Genomic DNA, 27,490 nt, shown 5'->3' with positions numbered 1-27,490 from the left:
TGATCCAGGGATCAAACCCATATCTCCTATGTTGCAGGCAGATTCTTTACCAGTGAACCATCGGGGAAGCACACCCAAGGATAAATTAAAACCGGCACAGTCCCTGCCTTCATAGACACAGTCCACGCAGTGGGGAAGAAACACCATCAATCGAAGACTCCCACCAGCACAAAATTACAAACTGGTATGTAGAAAAGTACAAGGTCTCCCCTAAAGAAGTACAGAAAAGCTGGACCAGTCTGTCAGGGTAGCGATGTGTTAGCTGAGATATGAAGAGCAGACGGGATTACCCAGAGATTAAGAGAGAAAAGGACACTCCAGAGAGGCCATAAGGAGCATGTGCAAAGGCCCTGAGGCAAGAGAGAATGTGCAAGCTACCGAAAGCAGGGCCTGGGGGCTGCAGGACAGAGCGACAAGTCTGGGAGGGACAGGCTACAGGGGTGCCAAGGGTGGGGCGGGGCAGGGCAGGGGCCCCCGACCCAGTCCACAGACGGCGGAGGCCAGGCACCACCGTCCCCTGCTTTCAGCCAGCATGCACTAAAGGAGAACCGACTCTGTGTCAGCCAGGCCAGAACACAGCCAGTAAATCCCACGACCAAACACTGCAGGAATCCCGCCCAGCAGGCAGAGCGAGTGGCAACCCGAGGAGATGGCTGTTTGCGGTCATCTGTAACCTCTGCTTCTCTCCATCAGCAAGTGGCAGTAAGAACTGGGATGGCCGTGGCGGGCCTGCACGCAGGAGCAGCCGTGGGGCCTGTGAGCCAGCACATCTCCCTTCCTCCCCCGCGTCTGCATCAGCCCCTCTCTGGGCTAGCGGACACCCGTCAGGCCCTTTTGTCTCAGGCTGATTTGTAGGCCAGGCACAGACTCCTGTGTCCCGTTTTACCAAGGCCACCTTCTTCCCTCCAACCCTAAGTCACCCTAGTTAAAAGCAGGACATGTACCCCAAAGTCCCAGCCACGACAGTCCTGTGAGCTGGAGCTCCAGTTTCTCGGCTTCACCTCATTCTGTCCTGCCTCTGTCAGAAAGGCATGCCTATCTCCCCTCCCAGGATCCCCACGGCCCTGTCCTCGCAGCTGTCTCCAACACACCCAAGCAAGTCAGCCGCCCCTCCTCCAGCTTGGACCTGAGCCGCCCTGGCCTGAGCAGAGTCCGAGCTCCCTCTGGGCTGGGCGAGGCCCGCTCATTCCTCCTCAGCCTCTGGAAGCACTGAGGAGCCAGGCCAGCAGGGAAACTTGCTGACCCCTCATAAAGATAATGAGGAGGTTTTTGCATCTCCTCCACCCCCTCCCCCTTCCACTAAGAGAAGATTAAAACAATAAAATTAACATGTAGGGCTTCCTTGGAGGCTCACTGATAAAGCATCTCCTGCCAAGGCAGGAGACACAGGCTGGATCCTTGATTGGGGAAGATTCCACATACTATGGAGCAAGTAAGCCCGGGAGCTGCAACTATTGAATCCACGTACCGCCAACTACTGAAGTCCACACCCTAAAGTCCATGCTGCGCATCAAGAGAGTAGCCTCCACTTTCTGCAACTAGAGAAGAGCCCGTGCAGCAACGAAGACTCAGCACAGCCAAAAATAAATCGATAAAAACATAACCAAGTGATTTTCTCCCCACTAGACTCTGCAGAACCCAATGATGAAGCAGCATGAACACTGTTTAAAAACAGATGAGACTTACACTATTGTAATGTTTGGCAGCTTTAAAAAACAAACAAACTCCAAGACAGGAAACTACAGAGCAACGAAGAGTCCAGGGAGGTGGTCAGAAGAGCCATATCGGCATGAGCTTTCTGGGTGTGACCTTTGACAAACGACACAAGGTCTCTGGGCCTCGTTTACCGCTTTATAAAGGCAAGGAGGAGACCGACCAGGGTGACTGGGAGAATGATCTGAGCCAACCAAATGCCTGTCCTGCTCAGTCCTTGGGAGGCTGCATGGACTCCAGGCCTTCCCAGACCTCCACATTTGACCGCCCTCCCCAGCTTTATACTTTTCAGAGTGCAGATGGCATCAATTCACTGCAAATATGTCTGTGCACTTCTGCATGTCCATGCTTCCCAAGTGGCTCAGTGGTAAAGAATCCACCTGGCAATGCAAGACATGCAGGTTTGATCCCTGGGTCGGGAAGATGCCCCTGGAAAAGGAGACAGTAACCTGCTCCAGTAATCTTGCCTGGGAAATCCCATGGACAGAGGAGCCACGGTCCGTGGGGTGGCAAAGAGTCGGACACAACTTAGTGACTTAAGGTCAACAACAGGCCCCTCCTTAGAACCTCCACTCCCTGAGGCAGGGGGGGTCTTCAGGGTCACAGGTATAACCTGCTGCCTGGAAAGCACCTGCCCAGAGAAGATGCCCAGTAAAAACACTTGAACGAACAGCACAATGGAGGCATACTGCGTACACATCTACCACTCTGAGGGATCCTGACGCTCCACTATCGTGAAGCCGACAGAACAAGTAGAGTAGTATTCCCAATCTGCAGATGGGGAAACTGAGGTACAGAAAGTACTGCACAACTAAGGTCACTGAAAGAATACCTAGGGGCCCGAACATGGAAAAACAGGCACCCTGATGGGGCTTCAAAGGATAATGGGGCCCTGCAAGCACCGTCTCAAGGAAGAATATCAAGCAGCTTTCTGAGTGAGTGCTGGCTGCTCAGGTCAGGTCAGGTCAGGTGGAGGGAACCCAAGACCACTCCCTGGAGTGTGGTTCACGAGGTGCCTCTCACCTGGGTGGTGACTGGGTCTGTTGGCACAGCCTGAGGCACCAGAGAGTGGACACTCTATCCGGTGCGTGCGTGCTAGGTCACTTCAGTCACATCTGACTGTTTGCAATGCTATGGACCACAGCCCACCAGGCTCCCCCATCTATGGGATTCTCCAGGCAAGAATACTGGAATGGGTTGCCATGCCCTTCTCCAGGGGATCTTCCCGACCCAGGGATCGAACCCATGTCTCTTATGTCTCCTGCATTGGCAGACAGGTTCTTTACCACTAGCGCCACCTGGGAAGACCACTCTATTCAGTTCAGTTCAATTGCTCAGTCGTGTCTGACTCTTTGAGACCCCATGGACTGCAGCACGCCAGGCCTCCCCGTCCATCAACAACTTCCGGAGTTTACTCAGACTCTTGTCCATTGAGTCGGTGTTGTCATCCAACCATTTCATCCTCTGTCATCCCCTTCTCTTCCTGTCTTTCAATCTTTCCCAGCATCAGGGTCTTTTCAAATGAGTCAGTTCTTCACAGCAGGTGGCCAGAGTACTGGAATTTCAGCTTCAGCATCAGTCCTTCCAATGAACACCCAGGACTGATCTCCTTTAGGATGGACTGGTTGGGTCTCCTTGCAGTCCAAGGGACTCTCAAGAATGTTCTCCAACACCAGAGTTCAAAAGCACCAATTCTTTGGCACTCAGCTTTCTTTATAGTCCAAGTCTCACATCCACACACGGCTAAAGGAAAAACCCTCTATTCAGTACATCTGATCAAAGACGCTCACTCACTTCCCCCATCAGCTGATCGGGATTAAGAACCAGGCGTGGAAAAAGTTGTTTTAAAGCTCAAAGCTAGGGCAGAAGAGACAAAACTTACATGTTCTTTGCGTGACTGGGAGCCACACAGTCAACAAAAACCTGGTTGATGCAGGTCACTAAGACAGAGACAGCCGGGACCTCTGGATCTTATGGGGTGGGCCAGGTTTACTCTAAAGCCTGACTCTCTACCCCATCCACCCCCAAGTTATACCGCGTTAGCATCTGAGTGAGATAAAGAAACTAGCAATCACTTTGGAGGGAGAAACACGGGAGGAAAGGACAAACAAGGGTCCCATGCCCTGAGCCTTCACTCCAGACACATGCGCTGGGTGATGCTGTGGGCGGGGCTCCCAGTGGGCCGCCTGGAGGAGCAGAAACTGCAGGGCTCTTCAGGCAGACACAGGTGGGTCTAGCTCCATCTCTGCACTCGGCAGCAACGGCACTTCAGCGAGTTATTAATACTTCATCTCTCTGAGTCTCCGTTTCCCGTTTGTAAAATGGGAATAAAAGCTTCTCGGAACAGTGGCACGCATTAACAAGAAGTGAGGAGCGACTAAGCTGTGTGCCACAACAACCAAGCCTGTGCTCTGGAGCCTGCAAGCCGCAACCACTCGGCCCTCATGTCCAGAGCCTGTGCTCCACGGCAAGAGAAGCCACCGCAATAAGAAGCCTGCGGACCACAACTAAAGGAAGCTGGGTGCAGCAACAGACACCGGCACAGCCCAAAATAAGCAAAATAAAAATAAATATTTTTTAAAAAGAAACTCATGACGACGAGGAAAGGAAGGAAGAAGAAACTCCGTGAGCGCTGAGCAGACTCATCACCACTGGGCCCAATGCTCTCCTCCCATTACCACTGCTCCTTGGGTCTGGGGGCCACCTAAGGGACCCACAGAAGGTACATGGGGGAGAACTCCCAGTGGAGCTGAGCGGAGACCGCACCAAAGAGGCCTCTGGGGCAGACAGCATTTGACAGGAGGTCACGGCATGAGGCTCTGGCCAGGGGCTCTGGGGTGGGAGAGGGGGTTAGAGTGCTCTGCACCAGAGGCGGGAACACACAGAAAGAAAGGATGCAAGCAGGAGAGAAGACGGCAAAGGCTGAGGGCGGGCTACAGTGGCTGACAAGTGTTGCAGTGCTCGAGGAGGACCAGCCCCAAAGACAGGCCGCTCAGGTTAAGGTCAGCAAGGCGGCCGGTAAATTACAAGAGCACCTGCGACAAAGAGAGTAAGGAACACAGGTGCCCTTCCGGGCGGGCTGCAAGAGGAGAGGTAAAGGGGGGCCTGGGAGAAAGAAAAATCAATGAGATGTTGACGGAGGGGAAAAAAAAAATCACCATTAGAGGGAGAACTATCCACTCTTCAAATTGACAAGATTTATATTCAGGGTCAGCAGAGACTATATGGGGCGAGGACATCACAGATACAGCTGAGTAGGGAGCAGAGCGGGAATGAGGTTGATAAGAAAAACCCAGACAGGGCTGGAGGCAGCCCTCCACAAACTCACTGGCTACTAGCTTCACTCACCTTCAACTGGCCATTCACATTCCAATGCTGCCCTACACCTCAATCCAGCCAGTTCACGGCTTCCTGGTCCAGAGGGGGCTCCCCTACTGCCCCCAAACAGAAACTACCCTGGAATCATACCCATGCTTCCCCGGTGATAATCGTGAACTTTTGGGAGGCCCTCAGCTAGACTGGAAGCGCCTGGTAGGTCTGGGTTAACAGGAATCCGTGGTGCAGTGCTTCACTTAACAAGTGTCAACAGTTGACAAGATTATCCAAGGAAGAAAGTCTGGCCATGGCATTATTCAACAAATATACAGAGAAAGAAACAGGAAAAAGCACACCGGGCAGTGAATGACCTGAACTTGTCAGAGACCAGGGGATCCACTCTGTGGAGCTCCCTACCCGCAAGGCCCAGATCCCTGGCCAGATGGAGAGAAGAAAGGCCACCGTGAAGGGTGCTGGGTGGTGTAACTCCTTGGTCCTTGCTTCACGGGTTTACCTGACACCCCCTGGGTGCTGAGCACAGTCAGGGGCGCTGAGCAAGAGGCCTGCGCCTGGTCGAATGGGGACACAGCAGAGAGACCCACAGACCTCTGTGGACCACGACTGGTGCCGATGGGTGGTGTCAGGGCGGCACACTGCTGTGCGAGGGGGCCACTTAGGACAGGTAAGCAGCGAAGGCCTCTCAGAACAACATGTGAGCTGCCACCTGAAGGGAGCCAGGCTCTGGCAGCATCAAGGGAAGAAACAGGGACGGACGCTTCAGGAAGGAGGAACAGCCTGCAGGACACCGGGAGGACAGAGCTCAGGCTGTGGGAGGAGGAGAAAAGCCACAAGAAGGGCTGCAGTGTGGGTGCCAGAGCGGGGAAGAGGCAGGAGAGGCTGACAGGCACCTGGCCACCAGGGATTCCTGCAGGGTGGTGGCGAGGTGGTGGTGTTGCGGGCTGGGGGGGTGTGGATTGGGACTTTGGTCTAAAGGATTCTGAGCAGGTGAATCACATGACCTGATTCAGGTTTTCACACCTGACCTTATAGCAGCCTTTCTCTAAAAACCACTGCCATTCTCTAAAGCTAATCCTTCATCGGTCAAGAATCCCCTCTCTTTGTTGTGTGGATAAGCACAAGTTAGAAATTATTTAATAAGCTCTAAAGCACTCAACATTAGCTACTGTCATCAAAGTGCAAATTAAGGCAAGTGTCATTTGGATCGGAAGCTTTAAAAATCAGAGGCGCTTCATCATTAAATGAGCTTATGGGTGTTTCACCCCCCCATACCCTAAAATGTAGTGACTGGCCATTAATAATAATATGCAACATCTGCAGGGAACTTAATAGCTTACAGAGCACTTTCATATCTGTTAATTAATAACCACAGGTCTCCAGTGTTTTGAATTTAGTGACAGTGTTACAAATTGGCTAGTTCTGGCAATATCTAGCAAGTAGGCACCATCTCTCTCCATGGGTCAGCTGACCAGTCATGATAACCTGCCTAAGAGCTCTTCAGGGGCTGGGCATTCTCACTGCTGTCATCTCTACTTCCAAATGTCCCAATCTGCCAGAGAAGGAAATAATAGTCCTAATTACAGGATCACAGAGTGATACCGATGTGCCAAGCATTGCTGTAAGCGCTTGACATGCTTAATCTTCACCTGATCCCAATACTTTTTTAATATTCCCATTTTCCAAATAAGGTGACTGAGGCATGGAGAAGACAAGGGCGTCATCCAAGGACACCCAGAGGAGTAAGACCCAGAGCCAAGATCTGAACACGTGATAATGTAACCCTGTGTCCTCACTCTGAATCCCAACGCTGTGCTAGATCATTCTGGCAAACTGCATAAAATTTGGTGCCTGGTACGACACACAAATTCAGCAAATAAGGGCAGCTGTTATCAGCAGGACATGGGTAGTTTCTAGGTCCCACGAGTGTGTCACCTCCAAGAGACCAGCGACCTTGTTAGTCTGGGTGACTGCTGCGCTCCCAGCACCTGGCCCTATGCACATTTGAAGGATGGGTAAATGAATGAACGTGCCTCCCAGCAGGCAGGGCTGCCTGTGCACGGCTCTCACTTCAGGTCTGTGTCGCCCCTCGGTAAGAGCATCAGGCTTATCTGAGGCACAGCAAGGAGTCCGGAGACTTGAGACCCCCACCTCCCTTTCACAGCGCAGGAGTGCCGGAAGGGGCTCCCAAGGGACGAGACGAGTCCGGGGTCGCAATGCTGGTGGGTCCCGGCTCCGGCGGGGCTCTGCCCTCCACCGCGGCGGAGATGCTGGCCGCCCCGGCGCTGAGACCCGACAGGAGACAAAGACCCGCGGGGCCGCCGCACCCGCAAAAATGCTCGTGCCCCTCGCCCACCTTACCGGGAGGCAGCCGAATGCTACCATGCATCACCCGGCCTGGAAGCTGCGGAGAATACCGGGCGCCGGACGGAGCCGACACGCGATGCGGCCCTGCCTGCGGGGTTGCCGCCCGCAGGGGGTCGCCAGGGTGCGGGAGGCCGCGGGCCGGACCGGCCTGTCACCTTCAGGACCGCCCGCCCACTCGCCCGCTCTCCGCCGGGGACCCTCAGCGCGAGCCGCCGTCACCCTGCTGGACCTCCCCACGCCTAGGCCTCCCCGCAGCGCCCGACTCGCGCCCCGCACGGCGACGCCGCACCCTCGCCCGTCTGGCCCGTACCTGCTGGGAAAGGGGGATGAGCGGGGCCGCCATCTTCCCGCGGACTCGGGCTCCCAGCGCCGGCGGGGAATGGGGCGGGGCCGCGCGCGCGCACTGGTGCGAGGGGCGGTGCGCGCGCAGCCGAGCCCAGGGGAGGGCGGGGCCAAAGCGGGGCGGTGCAGGTTCTGCGGAGCTGAAAGGGCGGGGGCGGGGGCGGGGCCGCGCGCGCCAAGCCCCAGCCGAAAGGGGCGGGGCCTGGGAGGTGCGCGGACCGGGGACTTTTGCGGAATTCCTCCTGCATTCCTTCACGACGTCTTCCAGGATTTCTCCGTTCTTGTGCCAAGGTCCCTTAGCCCTCCAGGTCCCTGCCGATTCTGGGCCCTCTTCAAGGGATGCCGTTCCCATTCCCGTGCGCCTGGCAAAAGGATCCTCACGCTTCCCAACAAGGCGCCCAGTTCCTAGGATAGGGTGTGTGTGTTTGTGTGTGTGTACATACCACCCTTCCCAACAACTGTTCCTAGGATAGGGGTCTGTGTGTGTGTGTGTACACCACCCTTCCCAACAAAGGGCCCTGTGTGTGTGTGTGTGTGTGTGTGTGTGTGTGTGTGTGTGATATGGGCGTCAGCTAAACAGGGTTGCAGTATTTTCACCTCTCTGCACCACAGCAGCACCCACAACGCCGGGGATTACTTCCCAACCGCCACCTTCTTGATGTGTGACCTTGGCAAGTAGCCTCTCTACAACCCCAGTTCCCTCTTCTGAAAAGAGGAAATAGTAGTATGTATTTGCTGTCATTCTACCTCTGCACTGTACCCTGCACAGAGCAGGCATCTGATGTTTGCCAGAGGACCATTACTGGAGAGGCATTTATTTCTTGAGACATGTGTTGCCTTCTTTTAGCTATGGACACCTGCTCATCTGTGGCTCAGACGGTAAAGAATCTGCCTTCAACACAGGATAACAGAGTTTGATCCCTGGGTCGGGAAGATCCCCTGGAGGAGGGTATGGCAACCCACTCCAGTATTCTTGCCTGGAGAATCCCATGGACAGAGGAGCCTGGTGGGCTACAGTCCATGGGGTCACAAAGAATCAAACACAACTGAGTGACTCTTTCTTTCCACTCATCCTTAGCCAATTTCCACTGAAAGGATGACGAAGGAAGGTCCCACTGGGTACTGCCCACAGTGACACAGGCTTCTTCAGCACAGGTTCCCCTTATGCGGTCTCTCTTGTGACAGCGGCACTTCTCAGGCAGTCAAGCTGGAAGGTTGAGCAATCCTGAGATGGTGAAGGCACAGCTTCCGGTCCACCTCCTCCACTCTGAAGTCTCACAAGCTTCCTGCTCCAGGGTCTTCAGCAACTTGATGTACCCTGTGCCACTCAAATGAGCACAACGTGCTTTGTGATTCATTCAACAAACTATTCACAGTCAAATGTTCACTGAACACAGGTGCTCCATTGGTGAGCTGGGCACACACATGCTCTCCACAAATGGGTCTCACCCTGGAGCTACCCAGAAGGTCTGCTAAACAGACTGGGTCTCTGATTCTGATTTATAACTCTGGGTGGGACCTGAGTCTGCTGGGCTGCAAGGAGATCAAACCAGTCCATCCTAAAGGAAATCAACCCGGATTAGTCACTGCAAGGACTGGTGCTGAAGCTGATGCTCCAGTACTTTGGCCACCTGATACAAAGACTCTGATGGAAAAGACCCTGATGCTGGGAAGACTGAAGGCAAAAAAGGAGAAGGAAGTGGCAGAGGATGGCATCACCGACTCAGTGGACATGAGTTTGAGCAAATTCCAGGAGACAGTAGAGGGCAGGGAAGCCTGGGGTGCTGCAGTCCATGGGGGTCAACAAGAGTTGGACACGACTCAGTGACTGAACAACAACAAACAAACCCCAGGAGGTGCTGAAGCTGCTGGTCTCAGGCCACCCCCGTGCCCCCACCATTGTGAGAACCACAAGTCTAAAAGGGAAAAAAAAATCCAAAAGAAAAAAAAAATCACGTGAGGAAATAGATAAGTATACACAGTGATAAGTGCTATAGAGTAGCCCAAGGATGTGACCCTTGAAGACTGAGGGTGCATTCAGTGATGGCAGGGGCTTGGAACCACCACAAGCAAAAAGGAGCTGAAGAACAAAGAAACATATTGAGACTGAGACACTGGAGCTCAGAGAGCAAGACAGAGGGTCTTGAAAGTGAGAGTGAAAGTCGCTTAGTTGTGTCCGACTCTTTGCGACCCCATGGACTATACAGTCCATGGAATTCTCCAGGCCAAAATACTGGAGTGGGTAGCCTTTCCCTTCTCCAGGGGATCTTCCCAACCCAGGGATCAAACTCAAGTCTCCCGCATTGCAGGCAGATTCTTTATCAGCTGAGCCCAAGAAGGTCTTGAGACAAGGCCAGATCACATAATAGTCTGATGGGACAGCACTGTGTGAAGAGCAGTGAAACAAGACCATGTGTGACTCAGCCTCGTTTTGACACCATCTTGCTCTCCGAGCTCCAAGCTCTCAGTCTCACATGCTCCTTCACCCCTTGTGCACAGAGACAGGGGAGGCCACCAGACTGTTTTGCACATGATCAGCTCTGTGTTCTAGAACAGTGGCTCTGGATAAGGCAGGCAAAGTGGATGGAGAGGGGATGGGTAGAAGCAAGTGGAACAGCTGGAAAGATGCTGCAGTGGTCCAGGCGGGAGTGACAGAGGCTTTTAGCTGCCTTGGGTGCTTTATCAGTCCATGTTCCATAAGGAAAAGAGAAGCCAGCAGTATCTGTATTTCACACAGAAGGCAATTTGATACAGGAGATTGAGTACAAAATTGGAAAAGCAGAGGGGAAGGCAAGGTTACCGAAGATTAGTAACAGGAGGAAACTGCTAGCCTCTTTAGGGAAAGGGTGTTATGCCAAAACCCACCACCACTGGGCGCTGAGCAGGAACCCGGATGCTGGTCCTCACTAGCCACCGCTGTTTCTGCCATTATTGCTTTCTGCTTGTTTTGGCCATGCCACATTGTGGGATATTAGTTCCCATATCAGGGATCAAACCCATGCCCCCTGCATGGGAAGCTCAGAATCTTAACCCTTGGACCACCAGGGAAGTCCCTCTGCTGTTGTTGCTAAAGTCACTGCTATTGTCTCCACTGACTAAGGGGCAGCCAGGAGCCTGGAAAAAAAATGGCTTCTCCTCTCCACCTGTCTTCTGACGTCCTTCTCACAGAACATGACGGGACACTAGTGGGCAGGGGTGTCTGGGAAATGTGTGCAGGCTTCCAGCCTCACTGTCAAGAGTCTACAGGGGCGACAACCATATAGAGACTCTCTGGCCTGGTGTTGACTGGAATCAGAGGCTCCAGGATAAGAGTCCCACCAGGTCACTCCCTCCACTGCTGTGGCAGCCATCCTGGGCAGGGATCAACCATCCTGGGGTCTCTCTCACCAGAGTCCAGAGCTGTACCATCCAACACAGTGGCCACTCCACATATGGTGATGTGCGTGCATGCCCAGTTGTGTCCGACTCTTTGTGACCCCATGGACTATAGCAGTCCAGGCTTCTCTGTCCTCCACTATCTCCCGGAGTTTGCTCAAATCCATGTCCAGTGAGTTAGTGATGCTCTCTAACATCCCATCCTCTGCCTCCCCCTTCTCCTTTTGCCTTCAATCTTATCAGGGTCTTTTCCAATGAGTAGGCTCTTTGCATCAGATAGCCAAAGTACTGGAGCTTCAGTGTCAGTCCTTCCAATGAATGTTCAGGGTTGATTTCTTTTAGGATAGACGGGTTTGATCTCCTTGCTGTCCAAGGGACTCTCAAGAGTCTTCTCTAGCACTGCAGTTTGAAAGCATCAGTTCTTCGGTGCTCAGCCTTCTTTATGGTCCAAATCTCACATCTGTACATGACTACTGGAAAAACGATAGCTCTGATTATACAGACCTTTGTCGACAAGTGATATCTTTGCTTTTTAATATGCTATCGAGGTTTGTCTTGGGGCTTCTCTGGTGGTTCAGACAGTAAGGAATCTGCCTGCAATGCAGGAGACCCAGGTTTGATCCCTGAGTCAAGAAGATCCCCTGGAGAAGGGAATGGCTACTCACTCTAGTATTCTTGCCTGGAGAATTCCATGGACTGAGGAGCCTGGTGGGCTAGTCCATGGGGTCGAATGAGTCAGACATGACTAAGTGACTAACACTTTCAATTTCACTTCACTAGGTTTGTCATAGCTTTTGTTAACCATAATGATGTCATTTTAACTTGATTACCTCTATAAAGACTTTATATTTAAAAAAATTTTTATTTATGTATTTTTGGCCACAAAGTATATGGGATCTTGATTCCCCAACCAGGAACTGAACTATGCCCCCTGCATTGGAAGCTCAGAGTCTTAACCACTGGACAACCAGGGAAGTCCCAAGACTTTATTTCTCATTTTAAAATGTATAGAAATACTCAATCACTACATTATGGAATAGTAATTAACATAGTGTTGTAGGACAATTATACTTCAAAAATAAGCTCAGAGAAAAAGAGATCACATTTGTGGTTACCAGAGGCAGGGGGCTGGGGGAAGGGAATTGGATGAAGGCAGTCAAAAGGTACAAACTTCCAGTTACAAGAAAAATAAGTACTAGGAATATAATGTACCACAGGATAAATATAATTAACACTGCTGTATGTTATATATAAAAGGTGTTGGGAGTAAATCTTGTGTTCTCAGCACAAAGAAAACATATATTCTTTCCTATTTCTTTAATTTTATATCTATATGAAATGATGGACATTCACTGAGTTTATTGCGGTCATCCTTTCATGATGTATGTAAATCAAATCATTATGCTATACACCTGAAATATACACAGGACTGTATGTCAATTATATATCAATAAAACTGGAAGAAAAAAATTACAATTAAGTGAGATTAAAAATTCATTCCTCCTGAGAAGGTACAGCACCAAGTGCAAACCCTAATGCACAATACGAACTCTGGATGATAATGATGTATCCATGTAGGTTCATCAATTGTCAGAAACGAACCATGGTGGTGTGGGATGTCATTGGTAGGGCAGGGTATACAAATGTGGGGACAGACAGTATATGGAAACTCTCTCAGTTCTGCTCAGTTTTGCTGTGGATTTAAAACTTCTCTAGAAAATGAAGTTTATTTTTATTTTTTTGGTCGCACCTTGAGGCAACCAACCTTGAGGTGGGATCTTAGTTCCCTGAACAGGGATTGAACTCATGCTCCCTGCAGTGGAAGCATGTTTTCTTAAACCACTGAATCACCAGTGAAGACCCAATGAAGTTTATTAATTAAAAAAAAAAATTCATTTCTCAGTCCCACCAGGCACATTTTAAGGGTTCACATGTGACTAGTGGCTACTGTATTAGCCACAAAGATGAAGAAAGTTCTCCAGGATTGTGCTGCTGCAGAAAATGAGTCCTGCTGGGTCTGAGCTGGTCTGACCCATCTCTGTTCAGCTGTTTCTGGCATTTTCCCTCGAGTTCTAGCACTGTTTCTTTCCTCATTAACTTTTCCCTTGTTTAGAGATTTTAAAGGTGGGCAGTGTTTGAATCCCGCCCCTGCGCTTCCAGGGAGTCAGTCTTTAGCTTCTGAGACTAGTTTGTTGTTGTTCAGTTGCCATTAAGTGCCCAACTCTTTGTAACCCCATGGACTGTAACCTGCCAGACTCCTCTGTCCCTGAGATCTCCCAGGCAAGAATACTGGAGTGGGTTGCCATTTCCTCCTCCAAGAGAACCTCCCAAGCCACAGATCGAACCTGGGACTCCTGCATGAGCAGGCAGATTCTTCACCACCGAGGCACCAGAGAAGACTTCTGAGACTGATAACCACTGATTACCTGGCAAGACCAAAATGATCCAGCAGCCGAGAAAGTTCAAGGTCGCAAGTCTGCCAACTTCGACCAAAGCCAGAACAAAAACTTGCCCAACCTTCACTTCCTGGTCAGACTTTTCACACCAATCATTTATCCAAATGCTCAGTATCATTTCCAATTTTATTTGGCTTCCTTATAACATGACTGAATTCCAAATTCCAAAATTGGTGTCCTCGATTTGATTATTCCCAACACAAATTTCTGTGTGAAAACAGAGCTCTTCAAAACAGAAGCCTCTATGTGTGACTTTTTCAAAGCAAGTCATTTGACTTAAGGGAAAAAAAAAAATTAAACTGCAAAGTAATCACTATTTTCACTTGAGAGAATGGATTTCATTGCTCTGTTTTACAGAGAACCAACGGCCATAGAAGCGGGCCACAGAGTTGGGGGGAAAGCATCACCTTCTTTATGGAATATTAAACATCTGTGCACAAGGCCTGGGTTCTCTGGAATAACCAGCGTGCAAGGGAGGCATGCAAAACCTTTCCAGACCAAGGGTGCTGCATAAAGATTCCATACTGAAAAAGTTTCCCATATGTTATTAGGATCTTCCCAACCCAGGGATCAAACCCAGGTCTCCCGCATTGCAGGTGGATTCTTTACCAGCTGAGCCACAGGAAGTCCAAGAATACTGGAGTGGATAGCCTACCCCTTCTCCAGGGGATTTTCCCAACCCAGGAATCAAACTGGGGTCTCCTGCATTGCAGGCAGGAGAGCAACTGATTTCTTTACCAACTGAGCTATCAGGGAAGCCCTAGTAATTTACAACCCAAAGCAATGAAGCATCGTTTCTCCTTTCTCAAAGTAAGTTTTACTATCTTTTTTCTATTAAACATTTGGGGGGGGATTAAGAAGAGAGTGTGGTGTTTTTGGCCAGAGTCTCACTGGCCTCGGGCTTCCTCCAGCACTTGGGTTTGTCCAGAGGAAACGTTTCTGGGTATCATGATGGGGGGAGGTTGGAACAAGGGGAACCTGGGGGGAGGGGAGGGAAGAGGAGATTCTCAGGGAGAACCATACCCACCCCACTGAGAAGAATAAGAACATTTTCAAAGAAAACTAGACAAATGACCACACATGCGGACATTTGCACTTTTAAAGGTAGAATAAAGTAAAGAAACAAGGTTTTACCAGTCATCTTTATCTGGGGTGGGGATGACTAAAGCTCGTTTTTTCTGTGGAATGCTCTGAAGCTATTTTCTCGCCCAGTAAACCTGCCCATGAACATGTCGTCCTCATCTTCCTCTTGGGCCTTCTTCACTTCTTCCTTGGCCTGTATGGCATCCATCTCCTTTTCTGGGCCCTGGGGAAAAAAACAAAGAGCCCGGTGGCCAGGGATTATGCATGCTTTCTGAGGGCTGACTGGGTGTCAGCATACAGCCTGCCCCTGCCTCCACACCAGCTGGGGTCGACTGAAAAAGAACCCCCCTAGGATATTCAGGTCCCCATTCCTGGAACCTGGAAATGTAACCTTATATGGAGTAGGAGAGCACTTCCCAGGTGGCGCTAGTGGTTAAGAACCCACCTGCCAATCCAGGGAATGAAAGAGATGTGGGTTTGATCCCTGAATGGGGAAGATCTCCTGGAGGAGGGCATGGCAACTCACTCCAGTATTCTTGCCTAGAGAATCCCATGAACAGAAGAGCCTGGTGGGCTACAGTCCACAGGGTTGCAAAGAGTTGGACACGACTGAAACGATTTAGCACGCACACACACAATGTAGGGGGAAAGAGCTTTGCAGATGTGATTAAATTAAGCATGTTGAGATGAGGAAATTCTACTGGCTTACCAGGTGGGCCCTAAATTCTATCACAGTGTTCTCATAGGAGAGGGGTAGAGGGAGATTTGACACAAACAGAAGAGGAGATGGCCATGTGAAGACAGAAGCAAAAACTGGAAGGATGTGGCCACAAACCAAGAGCACCAGGATCCTTCAGACGCTGCAAGAGGTGAAGTAAGGGTTCTCCCCTAGAACCTTTGGAGGGAGCAAAGCCCTGCTGATGCCCTGATTTCAGCCCACTGATACTGATTTTGGACTTTTGGCCTCCAGAATTTGGGAGAATACATTTGCCATGGGCTTTTTTATTTCTGACCAGCTTCGTGGCATGAGGGATCTTAGTTCCTTGACCAGGGATCAAACCCACCTCCCTTACCATGAAAGCTCAGAGTCTTAACCACTGGACTGCCAGGGAAGTTCCCATCTGTGATGTTTTAAGCCAACGAGTTTGTGGTGACATTGTTATGGCAGACCCAGGAAACAAATACCCTCTCCTTCTTCCATTCCCAGAGCACCTGGGCCTGTCTCTCAACCAGCTGACCAGTAAGGGAGAGATGAGAAGAGGCCTCAGAGCCCAAATGAGAAAATCCAAACTTGTGTAATTAAAAGAAAGGCCAGGACTGAGTGCAGACATGTCAAGGAGGTTCCCGAAGTCATTGCCGAAAAGAGTTCAGTGAGCCTTTGCGGCAGAAATCAGATTCAAGAAGAAATGGCTCATAAGAAAAATCCCTTAGTGATAACCACCTTTCATCAGTGGAGGGGAAGTTTCCCCCCAAAATGAGATGAACTGTTCAAAGTTTAAGCACCCACTTTGCAGCTGGTCCAGGATGACGGACATGACATGCTTCTATTGCTCTGATGTGTGGGGCCCTGCTGACCCAGGGATGGATGGCCCCTCCAAGGGGACTGAGTCTTAGAGACAGTCAATGACTGAAAGAACTCCTTTAATATGCAAGCTACATCCAGAGCTCACATCCCTAACCACCTCCACTACTGGGCTTTTTATATTCAGGGCTGAGCTGTCATCTGAATTATCCCATTGCCAGATGCTAGAGAACTAGTGCCCCAGGGCCCACTGAAATTCTTAAAACTAGCCAATCCTAAGCCTATTTATCCTGCTTCATCTACTCCTTCCTGCAGAGACTAAACCACAGTTTTTTACTCATATCTTCCACCCTTTCCCTCTGTCTCCTGACCAACCCTGGTGCTTCCCCATGTGGCCCTGCATGGCATGGCCTGGCCTGGCCGCTCCTCTCAGGATCTGTTAGTAAAACAAACTATCTTTTTGATGGTGGCCACTTCCTGGTCTGGCAGTCTTGCCATAGCTGATTAATAACAAAACTTACATCTTAACACACAGGTATTTTGGACTTCCCCGGTGGTGAAGACTCTGTGCTGCCAATGCAGGTAGGCTGGGTTTGACCCCTGGTTGGGGAAATAAGATTCCTCATGCCACGCAGTGGGGCCAAAAGATTTTTTTTTTTAATTTAAGAACACAGGTATTTCATAAATGAGGATATCCAAATGGCCACAAAAGCCATGAAACAGTGCCCACCTCCATTCCTCATCAGAGAAATACACACAAAACTAGAGAGAGATACCACTACACACCTATAGAAACCCACAATCCCAGTGCTGGGGAGACTGGAGGAAGTGCAGAACAGTGCGGCCCCTCGGGAAACAGTCTGGCAATTTCTCATAGAGTTAAAGGCACACCATGCAACTCAGCAAACCCCACCCTGGGTTTTAACCAAGAGAAATAAAAGCGCTCATCCACACACACACACAAAACTATATACGAAATTGTTTGCAGCTTTGATCATGCGGTTAAAAATTGGAAAGAACCCAAATATCCATTAGCTGGTGAGCTGATAAACTACTCAGTAAGATGGAGAAACAAAGCGCTGATGAAACCCCAGTAACAGGGAGAAATCTTGTAGACTCTGCGCTTGGTGAGAGAAACAGACTCAGAAAGACTCCATGCCTCCAGTGGTTAAGACTCCACGCTCCCAGTGCAGGGGGCACAGGTTCGATCCCTGGTCGGGGAACTAAGATTCCACGTGCCTCACAGTGAGGCCAAAAAAGAAAAAGACAAAAAAAGAAGACCCTACACTACATGATTCAATTTATATGACATTCTGGAAAAGGCAAAACTATAGGGGCATAAAAACAAGGGCCTACTGTACAGAACAGGGAACCATTATATTCAACATCTTATAACAACCTATAAGGAAAAAAGAATCTGAAAAAGAATACAGAAACACACACACATAGAGAGAGAGAGAGAGCACTTTGCTGTATACCTGAAACTAATACAACATTGCCAATAAATTATACTTCAAAAAAAACCCAATAGGGACAGATATCAGACCATCAGTAGTTGCTGGAGTAGGGGAGGGCTTGGCTACAAGGAGACTTCTGGGGGTGGTGAAATTGTTCTGGGCTTGCCAGGTGGCACAGTGGTAAAGAATCTGCCTGCCAATCCAGAAGAGCCAAGAAAATCAGGCTCGATCCCTGGGTTGAGAAGATCCCAGGAGAAGGAAATGGCAACCCACTCCAGTATTCTTGCCTGGGAAATCCCATGGATGGACGAGCCTGGCAGGCTACAGTCCATGGAGTTGTAAAGAGTCAGACAGGATTGAACACGCATGCACGAAATTGTTCTACATCTTGATTTTTAGTGGTGTTTTCATAACTATAAGTGTTTGTCAGGATTCACAGAACTGTACATTTCACAGCACATAAGTCAGACTTCAATAAATCTGACTCATCAGCAATTGACAGTAATGCCTAGCATGGCCAAAGATTTACATTCCCTTCTGCACTGAAATTCTCATCCATGCAGAAGGGAATGTAAATAGGATGACACGCTGGAAACTGTTTGAGTATGAACTGGTGACTGTTCTGTCTACTCCTGGCCATGTGGCCACTGAAAGACAGGTACAGGAATGACTGGAACCAGCTTATCCCTGAGGCCACAAGCTGCAAGCATCCCAAAGCTGCATCCACGGAGAACAGACACATAGCTTCTAGAATATTCACAAAGGAAGGACAAGCTACTGCTCTATGGGAAAATACAAATGAGCCTCACGACATGGCCTGAATGAATAAATAATGGGTAGCTACATTGATATGAATTTCAAAAGGAGGTCAAATCCATCTGCAGTGATGCAATAGTGGAACTGCCATTCCTCTGAGGGTGAGTGCCGGCTGGGAGGGGACATGAGGAGGCTCCTAGAGCTCTGGTAACATTCTTTATCTTGATCTGGGTGGGGTGTTTATTAGAGAAAAAGTAAAACACCTTTTTCTATATGTGAGACTCAGGTGTGGATATCAATGAATAACAAAAGCAAAGTTCATTGTGTTCATGGACTTCCCTGGTGGTCCAGTGGTTAAGAATCCACCTGCCAATGCAGGGGACACAGGTTCAATCCCTGGTCCGGGAAGATCCCACATACCACAGGGCAAATAAGCCCGTGCGCCACAGCTACTGAGCCTGCGCTCTAGAACCCGTGCTCTGCAACAAGAGAAGCCACTGCAATGAGAAGCCCTCGCACTGCAACAAAGAGCAGCCCCCACTAACCAAAAGCAGAGATAACAAACGTACAACAGAGAAGACCCAGCATAGCCAAATAAATACTAAATAAAGGGCTGGCTTCTTAAAAAAAAAAAAGAAAAAACAAAAAAGGGTTCATTGTGTTCATCGTACCTTGGTTTCACCCCAGGTGGCCTTGCCAAAATTCTCAGCATACTCTTCGTCATCTGTGATCAGGAAGTTATCAAAGATGGTTCCGGATCTCACCTGTGGATGAAAATAAGACCTTTGTTACTGGTGTGGAAAATGAAACTTTCCACAAAATAAAAACTGCTGTGATTTATTCAGTACTGTCACAGTGATTAGCTGTCGATATTAGCACATGCTGAAACCCTTTTCTAGAATGTCAGTTCCCTCCAGGGCACTGTCCTCAAACTTGGCTGTGTGTGGGGACCACTGGGAACACTGACAAGACTGCTGATGCCTGGTCTCACTCCCAGGGATGCTGGTTTAGCAGGTCTGGGGTATGACCTGACATAGAGGCTTTGAAGGTCTCCCCAGGGACTTGAGCATCCAGCAATGTTGGAGAACCGCTGATTGAGAACCTCCCTGTGCAAAGTGTGAGCCATCGATGGGCAGCATCAACATCGCGAGGGATTCAGGACCTCAGGCTCCACCCCGGACCCACTACATCAGAACCTGCAATCTTATCCTAGAGCTGACAGGCACCACAAGGCCAGCACCAGGCAGAATTCCAGGGGGCGTGGAGGGCAGATAAGAAGTGTCCAGAGGGCAGGAAGGATGTCCGTTTTATCTAGGGCTGTAAGGATTGGGTCTGGGTAGGGGTGCCAGGTGCACGATAGGCACTTCAGGCTGAAGTTCAGAGTTATTAAACTAGAGCAAGTTTAAAACCCGGCAACTTACACGTCCCTCGCAGTCCAGTGATTAAGAAGCCACCTGCCAACGCAGGGGACACGGGCCTGATCCCTGGTCCTGGAAGACTCCATATTCCTCAGGGCAACTAAGCCCGTGCACCACAACTACTGAGCCCTTGCTCTGGGGCCCGAAAGCCACAACAAGAGACGCCACCACCACGAGAAGCCCACGCTTCACAGCTAGAGAGTAGCTCCTGCTCGCTGCAACCAGAGTCCACACACGGCAATAGAGACCCAGTGCAGAAACAAACAAGACAAAACGAGCGACCTGCCAAAGCTCCAGTCCAATGGCACCAATGTTCTCAAATTCTGAGAGGTCATATTCGGTCAAATAGTTGTTTTTCATCTTCTGATGGAGCCAAACATCTTTGTCTATCCCCTCAGGTTTCAGGCCATCCTGCAAGACAAACCATAAGCGGTGGTCCCCGGGGACACGGGAGGGAGGGGCTGGCAGGAAGACGATGCCACCCACGCACCTGGTACGGAGGCTTCTGCAGCATGGCCGCCTGCCAGTCCCCATCCAGTTCGCTGTTCCAGTCACTCGGCTTGCTGGCGCTGGCGTCCAGAAAATGCTTCTCCCAGTCCTTCAAATGTGTGCAGGGGGAGAAAGTTAGATTCTCAGCTTTGAGAAAGGAGATCTGCCAAGAGGCAGAGGCAGGCCTGTGACCCCAGGTGCACTTTTCTCTTCCTCAACTTGATGGTGGAAGAGCTGAGTGCTGGGGTTCCTAACCTCACCAGGGGTTTCGATCACAGCCTGCAGTTTGCAGTCCTTTTGGTTAGACAGCATCACCGACTCAATGGAAATGAATCTGAGCACACTCCGGAAGGTAATGAAGGACAGAGGAGCCTGGCGTGTTGCAGTCCATGGGGGTCGCAAAGATGGGGACAAGACTTATTGACTGAACAACAATAGGAAACTAATACACAGCTGTTACAGTCATGGATGCTTGGTTGTCAGTCACAAGTATGATGCTCAAAATACTATGTTCAAATGCAGAATGAAAAGAAAATCATTTTAATAAAGGTTGCTGATGCATTTTCCTTTTTCAGAAAAAGACATTGGTAAAAATAAATGGGAAAAAAAAAGAAAAGAAAAGAAAAAGATATTGGTTTGTGACTTCCCTGGTGGCCTAGTGGTTAAGACTCCATGCTCCCATTGCAGGGGTCATGGGTTTGATACCTGGTCAGGGAACTAAGATCCCACATGCCACAACTAAGGCCTGGCACAGGTGCAAGCATGCTCAGTTGTGTCCAACTCTTTGTAACCCCATTGACTGTAGCCCACCAGACTCTGCTGTCCATGAGATTTTCCCGGCAGCAATACTGGAGTGGGTTGCCATGCTTCCCTCCAGGGGATCTTCCCAACCCAGAGATTGAACTCAAGTCTCCTGCAGTGGCCGGCAGATTATTCTTTACCACTTGAGCCACCTGGGAAGCCCAAGACCTGGTGCAGCCAAATAAATAAAAATAAATAAAGATTTAAAAAATATCGGTTAAGAAAGCAAACCCTTCTTGCTTTCATCTCAAATAGTCTTAACTCTTTCACAATACCCTGAAGTACGCAGCTGTGTGGCTGGTTTCAGCGCATACGCTCTGGAGGGGGCTCCTTGTTTTATTGCTGTCATCATCCCTGGGTACTTACAAACTACACTTCATACTTTCTAGCAGCTGTGCGGGGAGAATCCACACCTGGGATTTGTCCTTGGCAGCCTGGTCCCAACCCTCAGCCTCTGCTGATGCCTTCTCCATCTTCTTCAGCGATGTTAACTGCCAGTCATACTCAATGCTTCCGGATTCAATCGACTGACCATCAATTTTCACTTCATAAGTGAGGTCTGGTCTTAAAACCAGAGTGTAAAGGTGTGTAAAGCTATCAACCTGCGTGTTTGGGGGGGAGAAGAAGAAAAGAATGAGACCCTTGATGTTTCAAGGCAGGTCAAGGTAAGCAGTGCACGTTGTCATGGCTCAAAGCCTTACCGTAAACACAAGCAGAGGCACTCTAGAAAGAGGGGCTGACCTGACCATGAACGGGTGTCCTACAGAAGAGTCACCCCTCCATAGAGCACTTCCTCACTGCTGGCAGCCCTCCCTGTGTGGCTGATCCCTTTCCTATGCAAAGGCAATTGCTCTCACCTCTAACCTCCCGGGCAATCGTGATGGGGAAAGTCGGTGTGAACCAGGGGACCATTGCGTTGTTTGACTTAGAAAAGCTGTACGGAAAACAACTTCCTGTTCAGTATTCCGAAAGATACCAACTTCCTAACACTCTCCTGATGAGCTGTCCAACAATTGAAGCTTGGCTGGGGCAGGCCTGGTTTCTTTCTTGGGCATGGTTAAAAGCCCAGACTGGACATAAGGAAAACATTTAACATTCAACAAAGGAGGTCTGGAGACTTCCATGGTGGTCCAGTGGTTAAGAATCTGCCTTGCAATGCTGGGGATGAGGGTTGATCCCTGGTAGGAGAACTACATAAGGGGGAGTGCCAGTCACCAGCAGAGGGGACCCAAGCACCATACTCCGGTAGCATCAGTCTCACTGGGGGTACATGGGCAATGCTCATTCCCAGGTCAGCCCTGATCTGCTGCATTGGAACCCAGCGGACCTCTGGTCACTTTCACAGGCCCTTCAGGGTCTCTGACACCACTCAGGTTTGAGAACCACTGCCCCAGCATAAAGGCCCTGACAGGAGCAGTCTGTCTCTGCTAAAGGCCAAATCAAAACACTTTCAGGGGCTTCCCTGGTGGCTCAGTGGTAAAGAATCTGCCTGCCAATGCTGGAGAAATGGGTTCAGTCCCTGGTCCGGGAAGATCCCACATGCTGTGGAACAACGAAGCCCATGCACCACAATTATTGAGCCTGTACTCTAGAGCCCAGGAACAGCAACTACTGAGCTCAAGTGCTCCAGAACCTGTGCTCTACAACAAGAGAAGCCACTGCAATGAGAAGCCTGCGAACCCCAACGAGAGAGCAGCCCCCCACCCGCCGCAACTAGAGAAAAGCCTACACGGCAATGAAGACCCAGCATGGACAAAAGTAAATGAATAAAATTTTAAAAAATTTTCAGTGCCCCTGTGGTCTGCCATACTGTGTGGCCAATAACTATCCAGAATCAGCACTACAGTCTATTCCGTGTCCACTTCAGCCCTTGTAGTCCGCTCTGACAGCTGAATGCACGATTCTTCCAATGCTCTCCCCGTGCTCCCTGCCCGCCTCTGTCTCCACTCACCTTTCACAGCTTAGAGTCTGAGCTCGCTGGCCCCAGGGCCGGCACCCTCTGAGGTCTGGCCACAGGCTCAGAGCCTCCTGAGAGGTAACAACTACACTCGCACTTACACAAACAGCTTCAAACCGACATCCTTGCTCCCACCTGTCAGCCAAGCTTCAGGTTCCACGTTTCTAGCGATTTACTCTTCACCCATGTCACAGGAGACTCGGCTTCAATCCCTGGGTTGGGAAGACCTCCTGGAGGAGGAAACGGCAACCCACTCCAGTAATCTTGCCTGGGAAACCCCATGGACAGCAGAGCCTGGCTGGCTCTGGGGTCGCAAAGAGTCAGACACGACTGAGCGGCTGGGCACACACACGCATGCTTCTGCAGCGTTAACCCGGATTTCACAACCAGCTGCTCTACACACGACCCCCGAGTCGGCCCTGACCCTTTCTTGGCCTTGATCTCCCCTCCTGTTTAACAGCAATGCTGCTGAGGGTCATCATCCACCCTCAACATCCACATTCCAAACATCACCAAGTCTTTCGGACTCCACACGGGAATCATCTGTCAAAATGTTCCCAAGTTCCAGGCTTCCCTGATGGTTCAGTGAGAAGCAATCCGCCTGCTGATACAGGACACACAGGTTCCACACCCAGTCAGAGAAGACCCCACATGCCGCTGAGCAACTAAGCTGGTGCACCACAACTATTGAGCCTGTGCTCTAGAGCCTGCGAATTGTGACTGCTAAAGACTCTGACCCTAGACCTGTGCTTCGCAACAAGAGACGCTACCACAGTGAGAAGCCCACGTACCACACCTGGAGAGCAGCCCTCGCTCGCTGCAACTAGAGAAAAGTCTGCACAGCAATGAAGACCCAGCACAGTCAAAAGTGAAATGAAATAGAATGCCCCTGGTCCTGCACCCTGCTGAAGCCTTGATCTAACAGTCTCATCCATCTCTCCACCTGTTGCATTCTCCTTCCCTCCCCAGAACATCCGAGGTATTTTTCTAAAAAGGCAGACCAGACCTCCTCCATGAAAACCCCGGAGGGCTGACCAGTACGTTTCTTTCACAGCATCGCAGAGAAAATCGGAGCCCCGTGAAGACAACTGTACTCCTCACCCAGGAGGTCTTAATGCCGATTAGCTGCTACGATCCGAGGCTCCAAAGCTCCCTCAACAGACTCATCTCTTATTTTTCTAGCAGGCTGCAGAAACAGCAGCACCCATCCGAGGGCGTCATCGGCCTGCCGGTGCCACCCAGGGCCCTGTAGGCTTGCTGCCTCCAGGTGACCCAGTTCTGGCCTCCCAGGCACCGTCCAGGCCAGAACTCACAGCCTCCGTCTGGTAGGGTCACCCCGTTTCATTCTCGCACACCTGAGCTGCAGTTAAACAGTCAATCATGCCCGCTGGTCCAACACTAAGGCGGAGGAGGAAGACTTGCCCGCTGGTCCAACACTAAGGCGGAGGAGGAAGACTTGGAATTTGAGCTCCTCCTCACTCCCCCCAAGGGAGGGTGTCAGGTCTTCATACACAGGGGTACCTGCTGAACCCCCAGGTCAGCAGGTGGGACTCCGAGAGAAACCACTCTGCAGAGACTCACTGGGGCTTTGCGAGGAAACCACACCCACTGCTCAGGGCTGAGTAAGAGACAAGTATGGATGCTCCCTGACTTCACGGGTGGCGCAGTTGGTAAAGAATCCACCTGCAATGCAGGAGACCTGGGTTTGAACCTGGGTTTGAACCCTGGGTCAGGAAGATCCCTTGGAGAAGGGGATGGCAACCCACTCCAGTATTGTTGCCTAGAGAATCCCAAGGACGAGAGGAGCCTGGCGGGCTACAGGCACAGGGTTGCAGAGAGTTGGACGTGCAGAGAGCATGCACACATGTATGCTTCCTCTCCTTGCTCTCAATAATCTTGCAACACACTGGCGTCCTACCCAGATTCCCAGAGGCCATGGGTGCTGGGGATTCCTCAGGGGACAAGTCCCTACTTCCTGGTGCTTACCTTCAAAGTGGGGGCTGCACATTGGGGAGGGTACTTCTTCTTCCCAGGCCCAGACACCAGGGACTTAATGCAAGTTGCCTCTTTGGAGAAGCCTGGGGCAGGGTTATTGAGTATAAACAGGCCCTAAGACCTAAAGGGTCATTTTCACAGGATCCTCTGGGTATAAAGGTAAAGGATGTATGTGTTCATTTTAGAAATATTCCCATTTTAAAATGTTTTGGGGGGCTTCCCTGGTGGTCCAGTGGCTGAGACCCTTTGCTCCCAAAGCAGGGGGCCTGGGTTTGATCTAGTCAGGGGACTAGATCCCACATGCTGCAACTAAGATCCCACATGCTGCAATTAAGACCCAGTTCAGCCAAACAAATAAATATTTAGAAAAAAAACTGTTTTGGTATTTGGAAGATTAATTCCTCCAGAGTGATTTTTCATCCTGAATGTTTCATTCCTTAATGATGATGGATGTGCATGCGTGCTACGTCGCTCAGTCGTGTCCAACCCTTTGCGACCCCACGGACTGTAGCCCTCCAGGCTCCTCTGTCCATGGCGTTCTCCAGGCAAGAATACTGGAGTGGGTTGCCATGCCCTCCTCCAGAGGATCTTCCCAACCCAGGGATCGAACCTGAGTCTCTTGCATCTCCTGCACTGGCAGGTGGGTTCTTTACCACTAGCGCCACCTGAGAAGCCCAATGATGATGGGGACTGAAATGCCACCATTCTGCTATAATCCTTATGAAGCAAATTATAAATGGATGTCACAGCTCAGGGTGAGAAGTAAGTGTGCCCTTCTGGTGGGAGGGGAGTTTGGGGGAGCATGGATACACGTCTACACACACACACACACACACACACACACACACACACATATATATGTCTGAATCTCTTTGCTGTCCACCAGAAACTATCACAACATTGTTAATCATTGTCAAACTATATCCCAACATAAAATAAAAAGTTTTAAAAAACTGTAAATTTAAATTTAAAATAAAATAATTTTTCATCCAAAAAAAAAAAAGACTTCAGAACCCAACCCAATCCAAGTTGTGGACGAGTGTCTCTAATGGGCCTGCTAAACTGGAAAGTGGGGACAGGACAGACAAGGCTCACCCCCAAGGTTCCCTTAAATACTTTAAGGTAAAAAGTATTTTCTACAAACTTCCATTATCATCTTTTCAAGAATTAACATGATCACCAATTTAACAGGAAAGCATTTACCTTACACCTGATTGATTTCTTGTTTGCATGATACTGATTCTTGAAATGTAAAATAACATGAACTGTCTTGATGTCAAATCCACAAATATCAGGTCCTACAAAACAAACAAACAAAAATTAACCGCTCTCAAATTCCTTTCATAATACATCACCACAGCAATATCCCCACCATTCTTCTGAAAGAGTAAACAAGACACAGGGAGCGTACGTGTCTGGGAATAATCAGATGCCCGCAGGGAGATTTTTTAAATGGACAGCAACACTCAGGTCAGGTCACAGTCACCGCAGCCACTCTGAACTCAAGGCTAAGCCAGCAGGTGAGGAAGAAAAGGAAGGTCTAACAGTCTGGTAAGCATCCCTGCCACACGCAGTCTGAACTTTAGACCCTCCCTCGGAAGCTCTGACCAGGGCTCCCGTGCCCACAGGAGGGCTCCAGAGCTGGACTGACTGGCTCCGATCCCAGCCACCTCTCATGTTGAGACATATTTGCAGAAAACGTATTTGCCTCTCCCGCCTCAGTGTCCCAGTCTATAAAATGGGGGTGTTAATCTTCACTCCACGAAGCTATTTTACCAATTCAAGGGGCTAATGTATGTAAAGCTTTTAGTATGGTAATGCTCAATATTTATTGTTATTTTATGTTCCAAGAAAATACACATATATACAGATATTCTTTCTTAACAATATCCCCACATCATAAGCAAAAGAGAGGTTACGATCAATATGTAGATTCTGATGCATGGTGAAGTCTGTAAGAAGTTCTATTCAAAGATTTTGGGGATTTCCCTGGTGGTCAAGTGGTTAAGACTTTGCAGGAGGTGCTGCATCAGGGAGATAAGATCCCACACATCTCATGGCCAAAAAACAAAGAAACATAAAATGGAAGCAATATTGTAACAAATTCAATAAAGGTTTTAAAAGTGGTCCACAACAACAACAACAAAAAAAGCCTTAAAAAAAAACACAACAAAGTTAATGATTTTTAAATTGGTATGAGATCAAGTTTCAGTCACTAAGGAAATGGAATTCTGTAGGATACTTTATTTCTTGCTCAGAGACTAAGAAGTTCTGAATATTCTAAGCAAGGTTTACTGGAGGGATGATCTAGAGAACCTGTCAAGCCTTCCAAGAATGTTTGGAATTACCACCCAGCTGCTCCTTCACTGACTTGAAGCAGTAGGAATGTATGAGAGCATCTGCGTGTCTTTCTGTCTCAAATCGAAGTC

The 27,490-nt window shown here is 49.7% G+C and overlaps 2 protein-coding genes across 8 annotated transcripts in view; both read right to left on the bottom strand.

Moving 5' to 3' along the window:
* The window catches only part of EPS15L1 (epidermal growth factor receptor pathway substrate 15 like 1), a 105,326-nt gene extending 97,514 nt beyond the window's left edge, over positions 1-7,812 (bottom strand). For 3 of the 5 annotated variants that reach the window (XM_020908656.2, XM_020908657.2, XM_020908658.2), the window contains exon 1: positions 7,721-7,812. In XM_020908656.2, coding sequence (XP_020764315.2) covers positions 7,721-7,753 — 33 coding nt within the window. In that variant the 5' untranslated portion in view covers positions 7,754-7,812. The remainder of the gene's footprint in view (positions 1-7,720) is intronic. The other 2 variants (XM_070462405.1, XM_020908659.2) reach the window with 1 other exon arrangement.
* A 5,879-nt stretch (positions 7,813-13,691) lies between these two features.
* The window catches only part of CALR3 (calreticulin 3), a 27,008-nt gene continuing 13,209 nt past the window's right edge, over positions 13,692-27,490 (bottom strand). Inside the window, exons 4-10 of one of the 3 annotated variants that reach the window (XM_020908670.2) lie at positions 26,265-26,359; positions 21,523-21,711; positions 20,310-20,417; positions 20,102-20,230; positions 19,073-19,165; positions 14,718-14,889; positions 13,692-14,561 (exon numbers count right to left, since the gene is read on the bottom strand). In XM_020908670.2, coding sequence (XP_020764329.1) covers positions 14,746-14,889; positions 19,073-19,165; positions 20,102-20,230; positions 20,310-20,417; positions 21,523-21,711; positions 26,265-26,359 — 758 coding nt within the window. In that variant the 3' untranslated portion in view covers positions 13,692-14,561; positions 14,718-14,745. Of the gene's footprint in view, positions 14,562-14,711; positions 14,890-19,072; positions 19,166-20,101; positions 20,231-20,309; positions 20,418-21,522; positions 21,712-26,264; positions 26,360-27,490 lie in introns of those variants that run through there. The other 2 variants (XM_020908669.2, XM_070462366.1) reach the window with 2 other exon arrangements.

The sequence above is a fragment of the Odocoileus virginianus genome, chromosome 3 (assembly GCF_023699985.2).
Source record: "Odocoileus virginianus isolate 20LAN1187 ecotype Illinois chromosome 3, Ovbor_1.2, whole genome shotgun sequence".
In the NCBI taxonomy this organism is placed as follows: Eukaryota; Metazoa; Chordata; class Mammalia; order Artiodactyla; family Cervidae; genus Odocoileus; species Odocoileus virginianus.
Note: the sequence above shows the minus strand (reverse complement) of the source record. Positions and strands in the feature narration are given on the sequence as shown.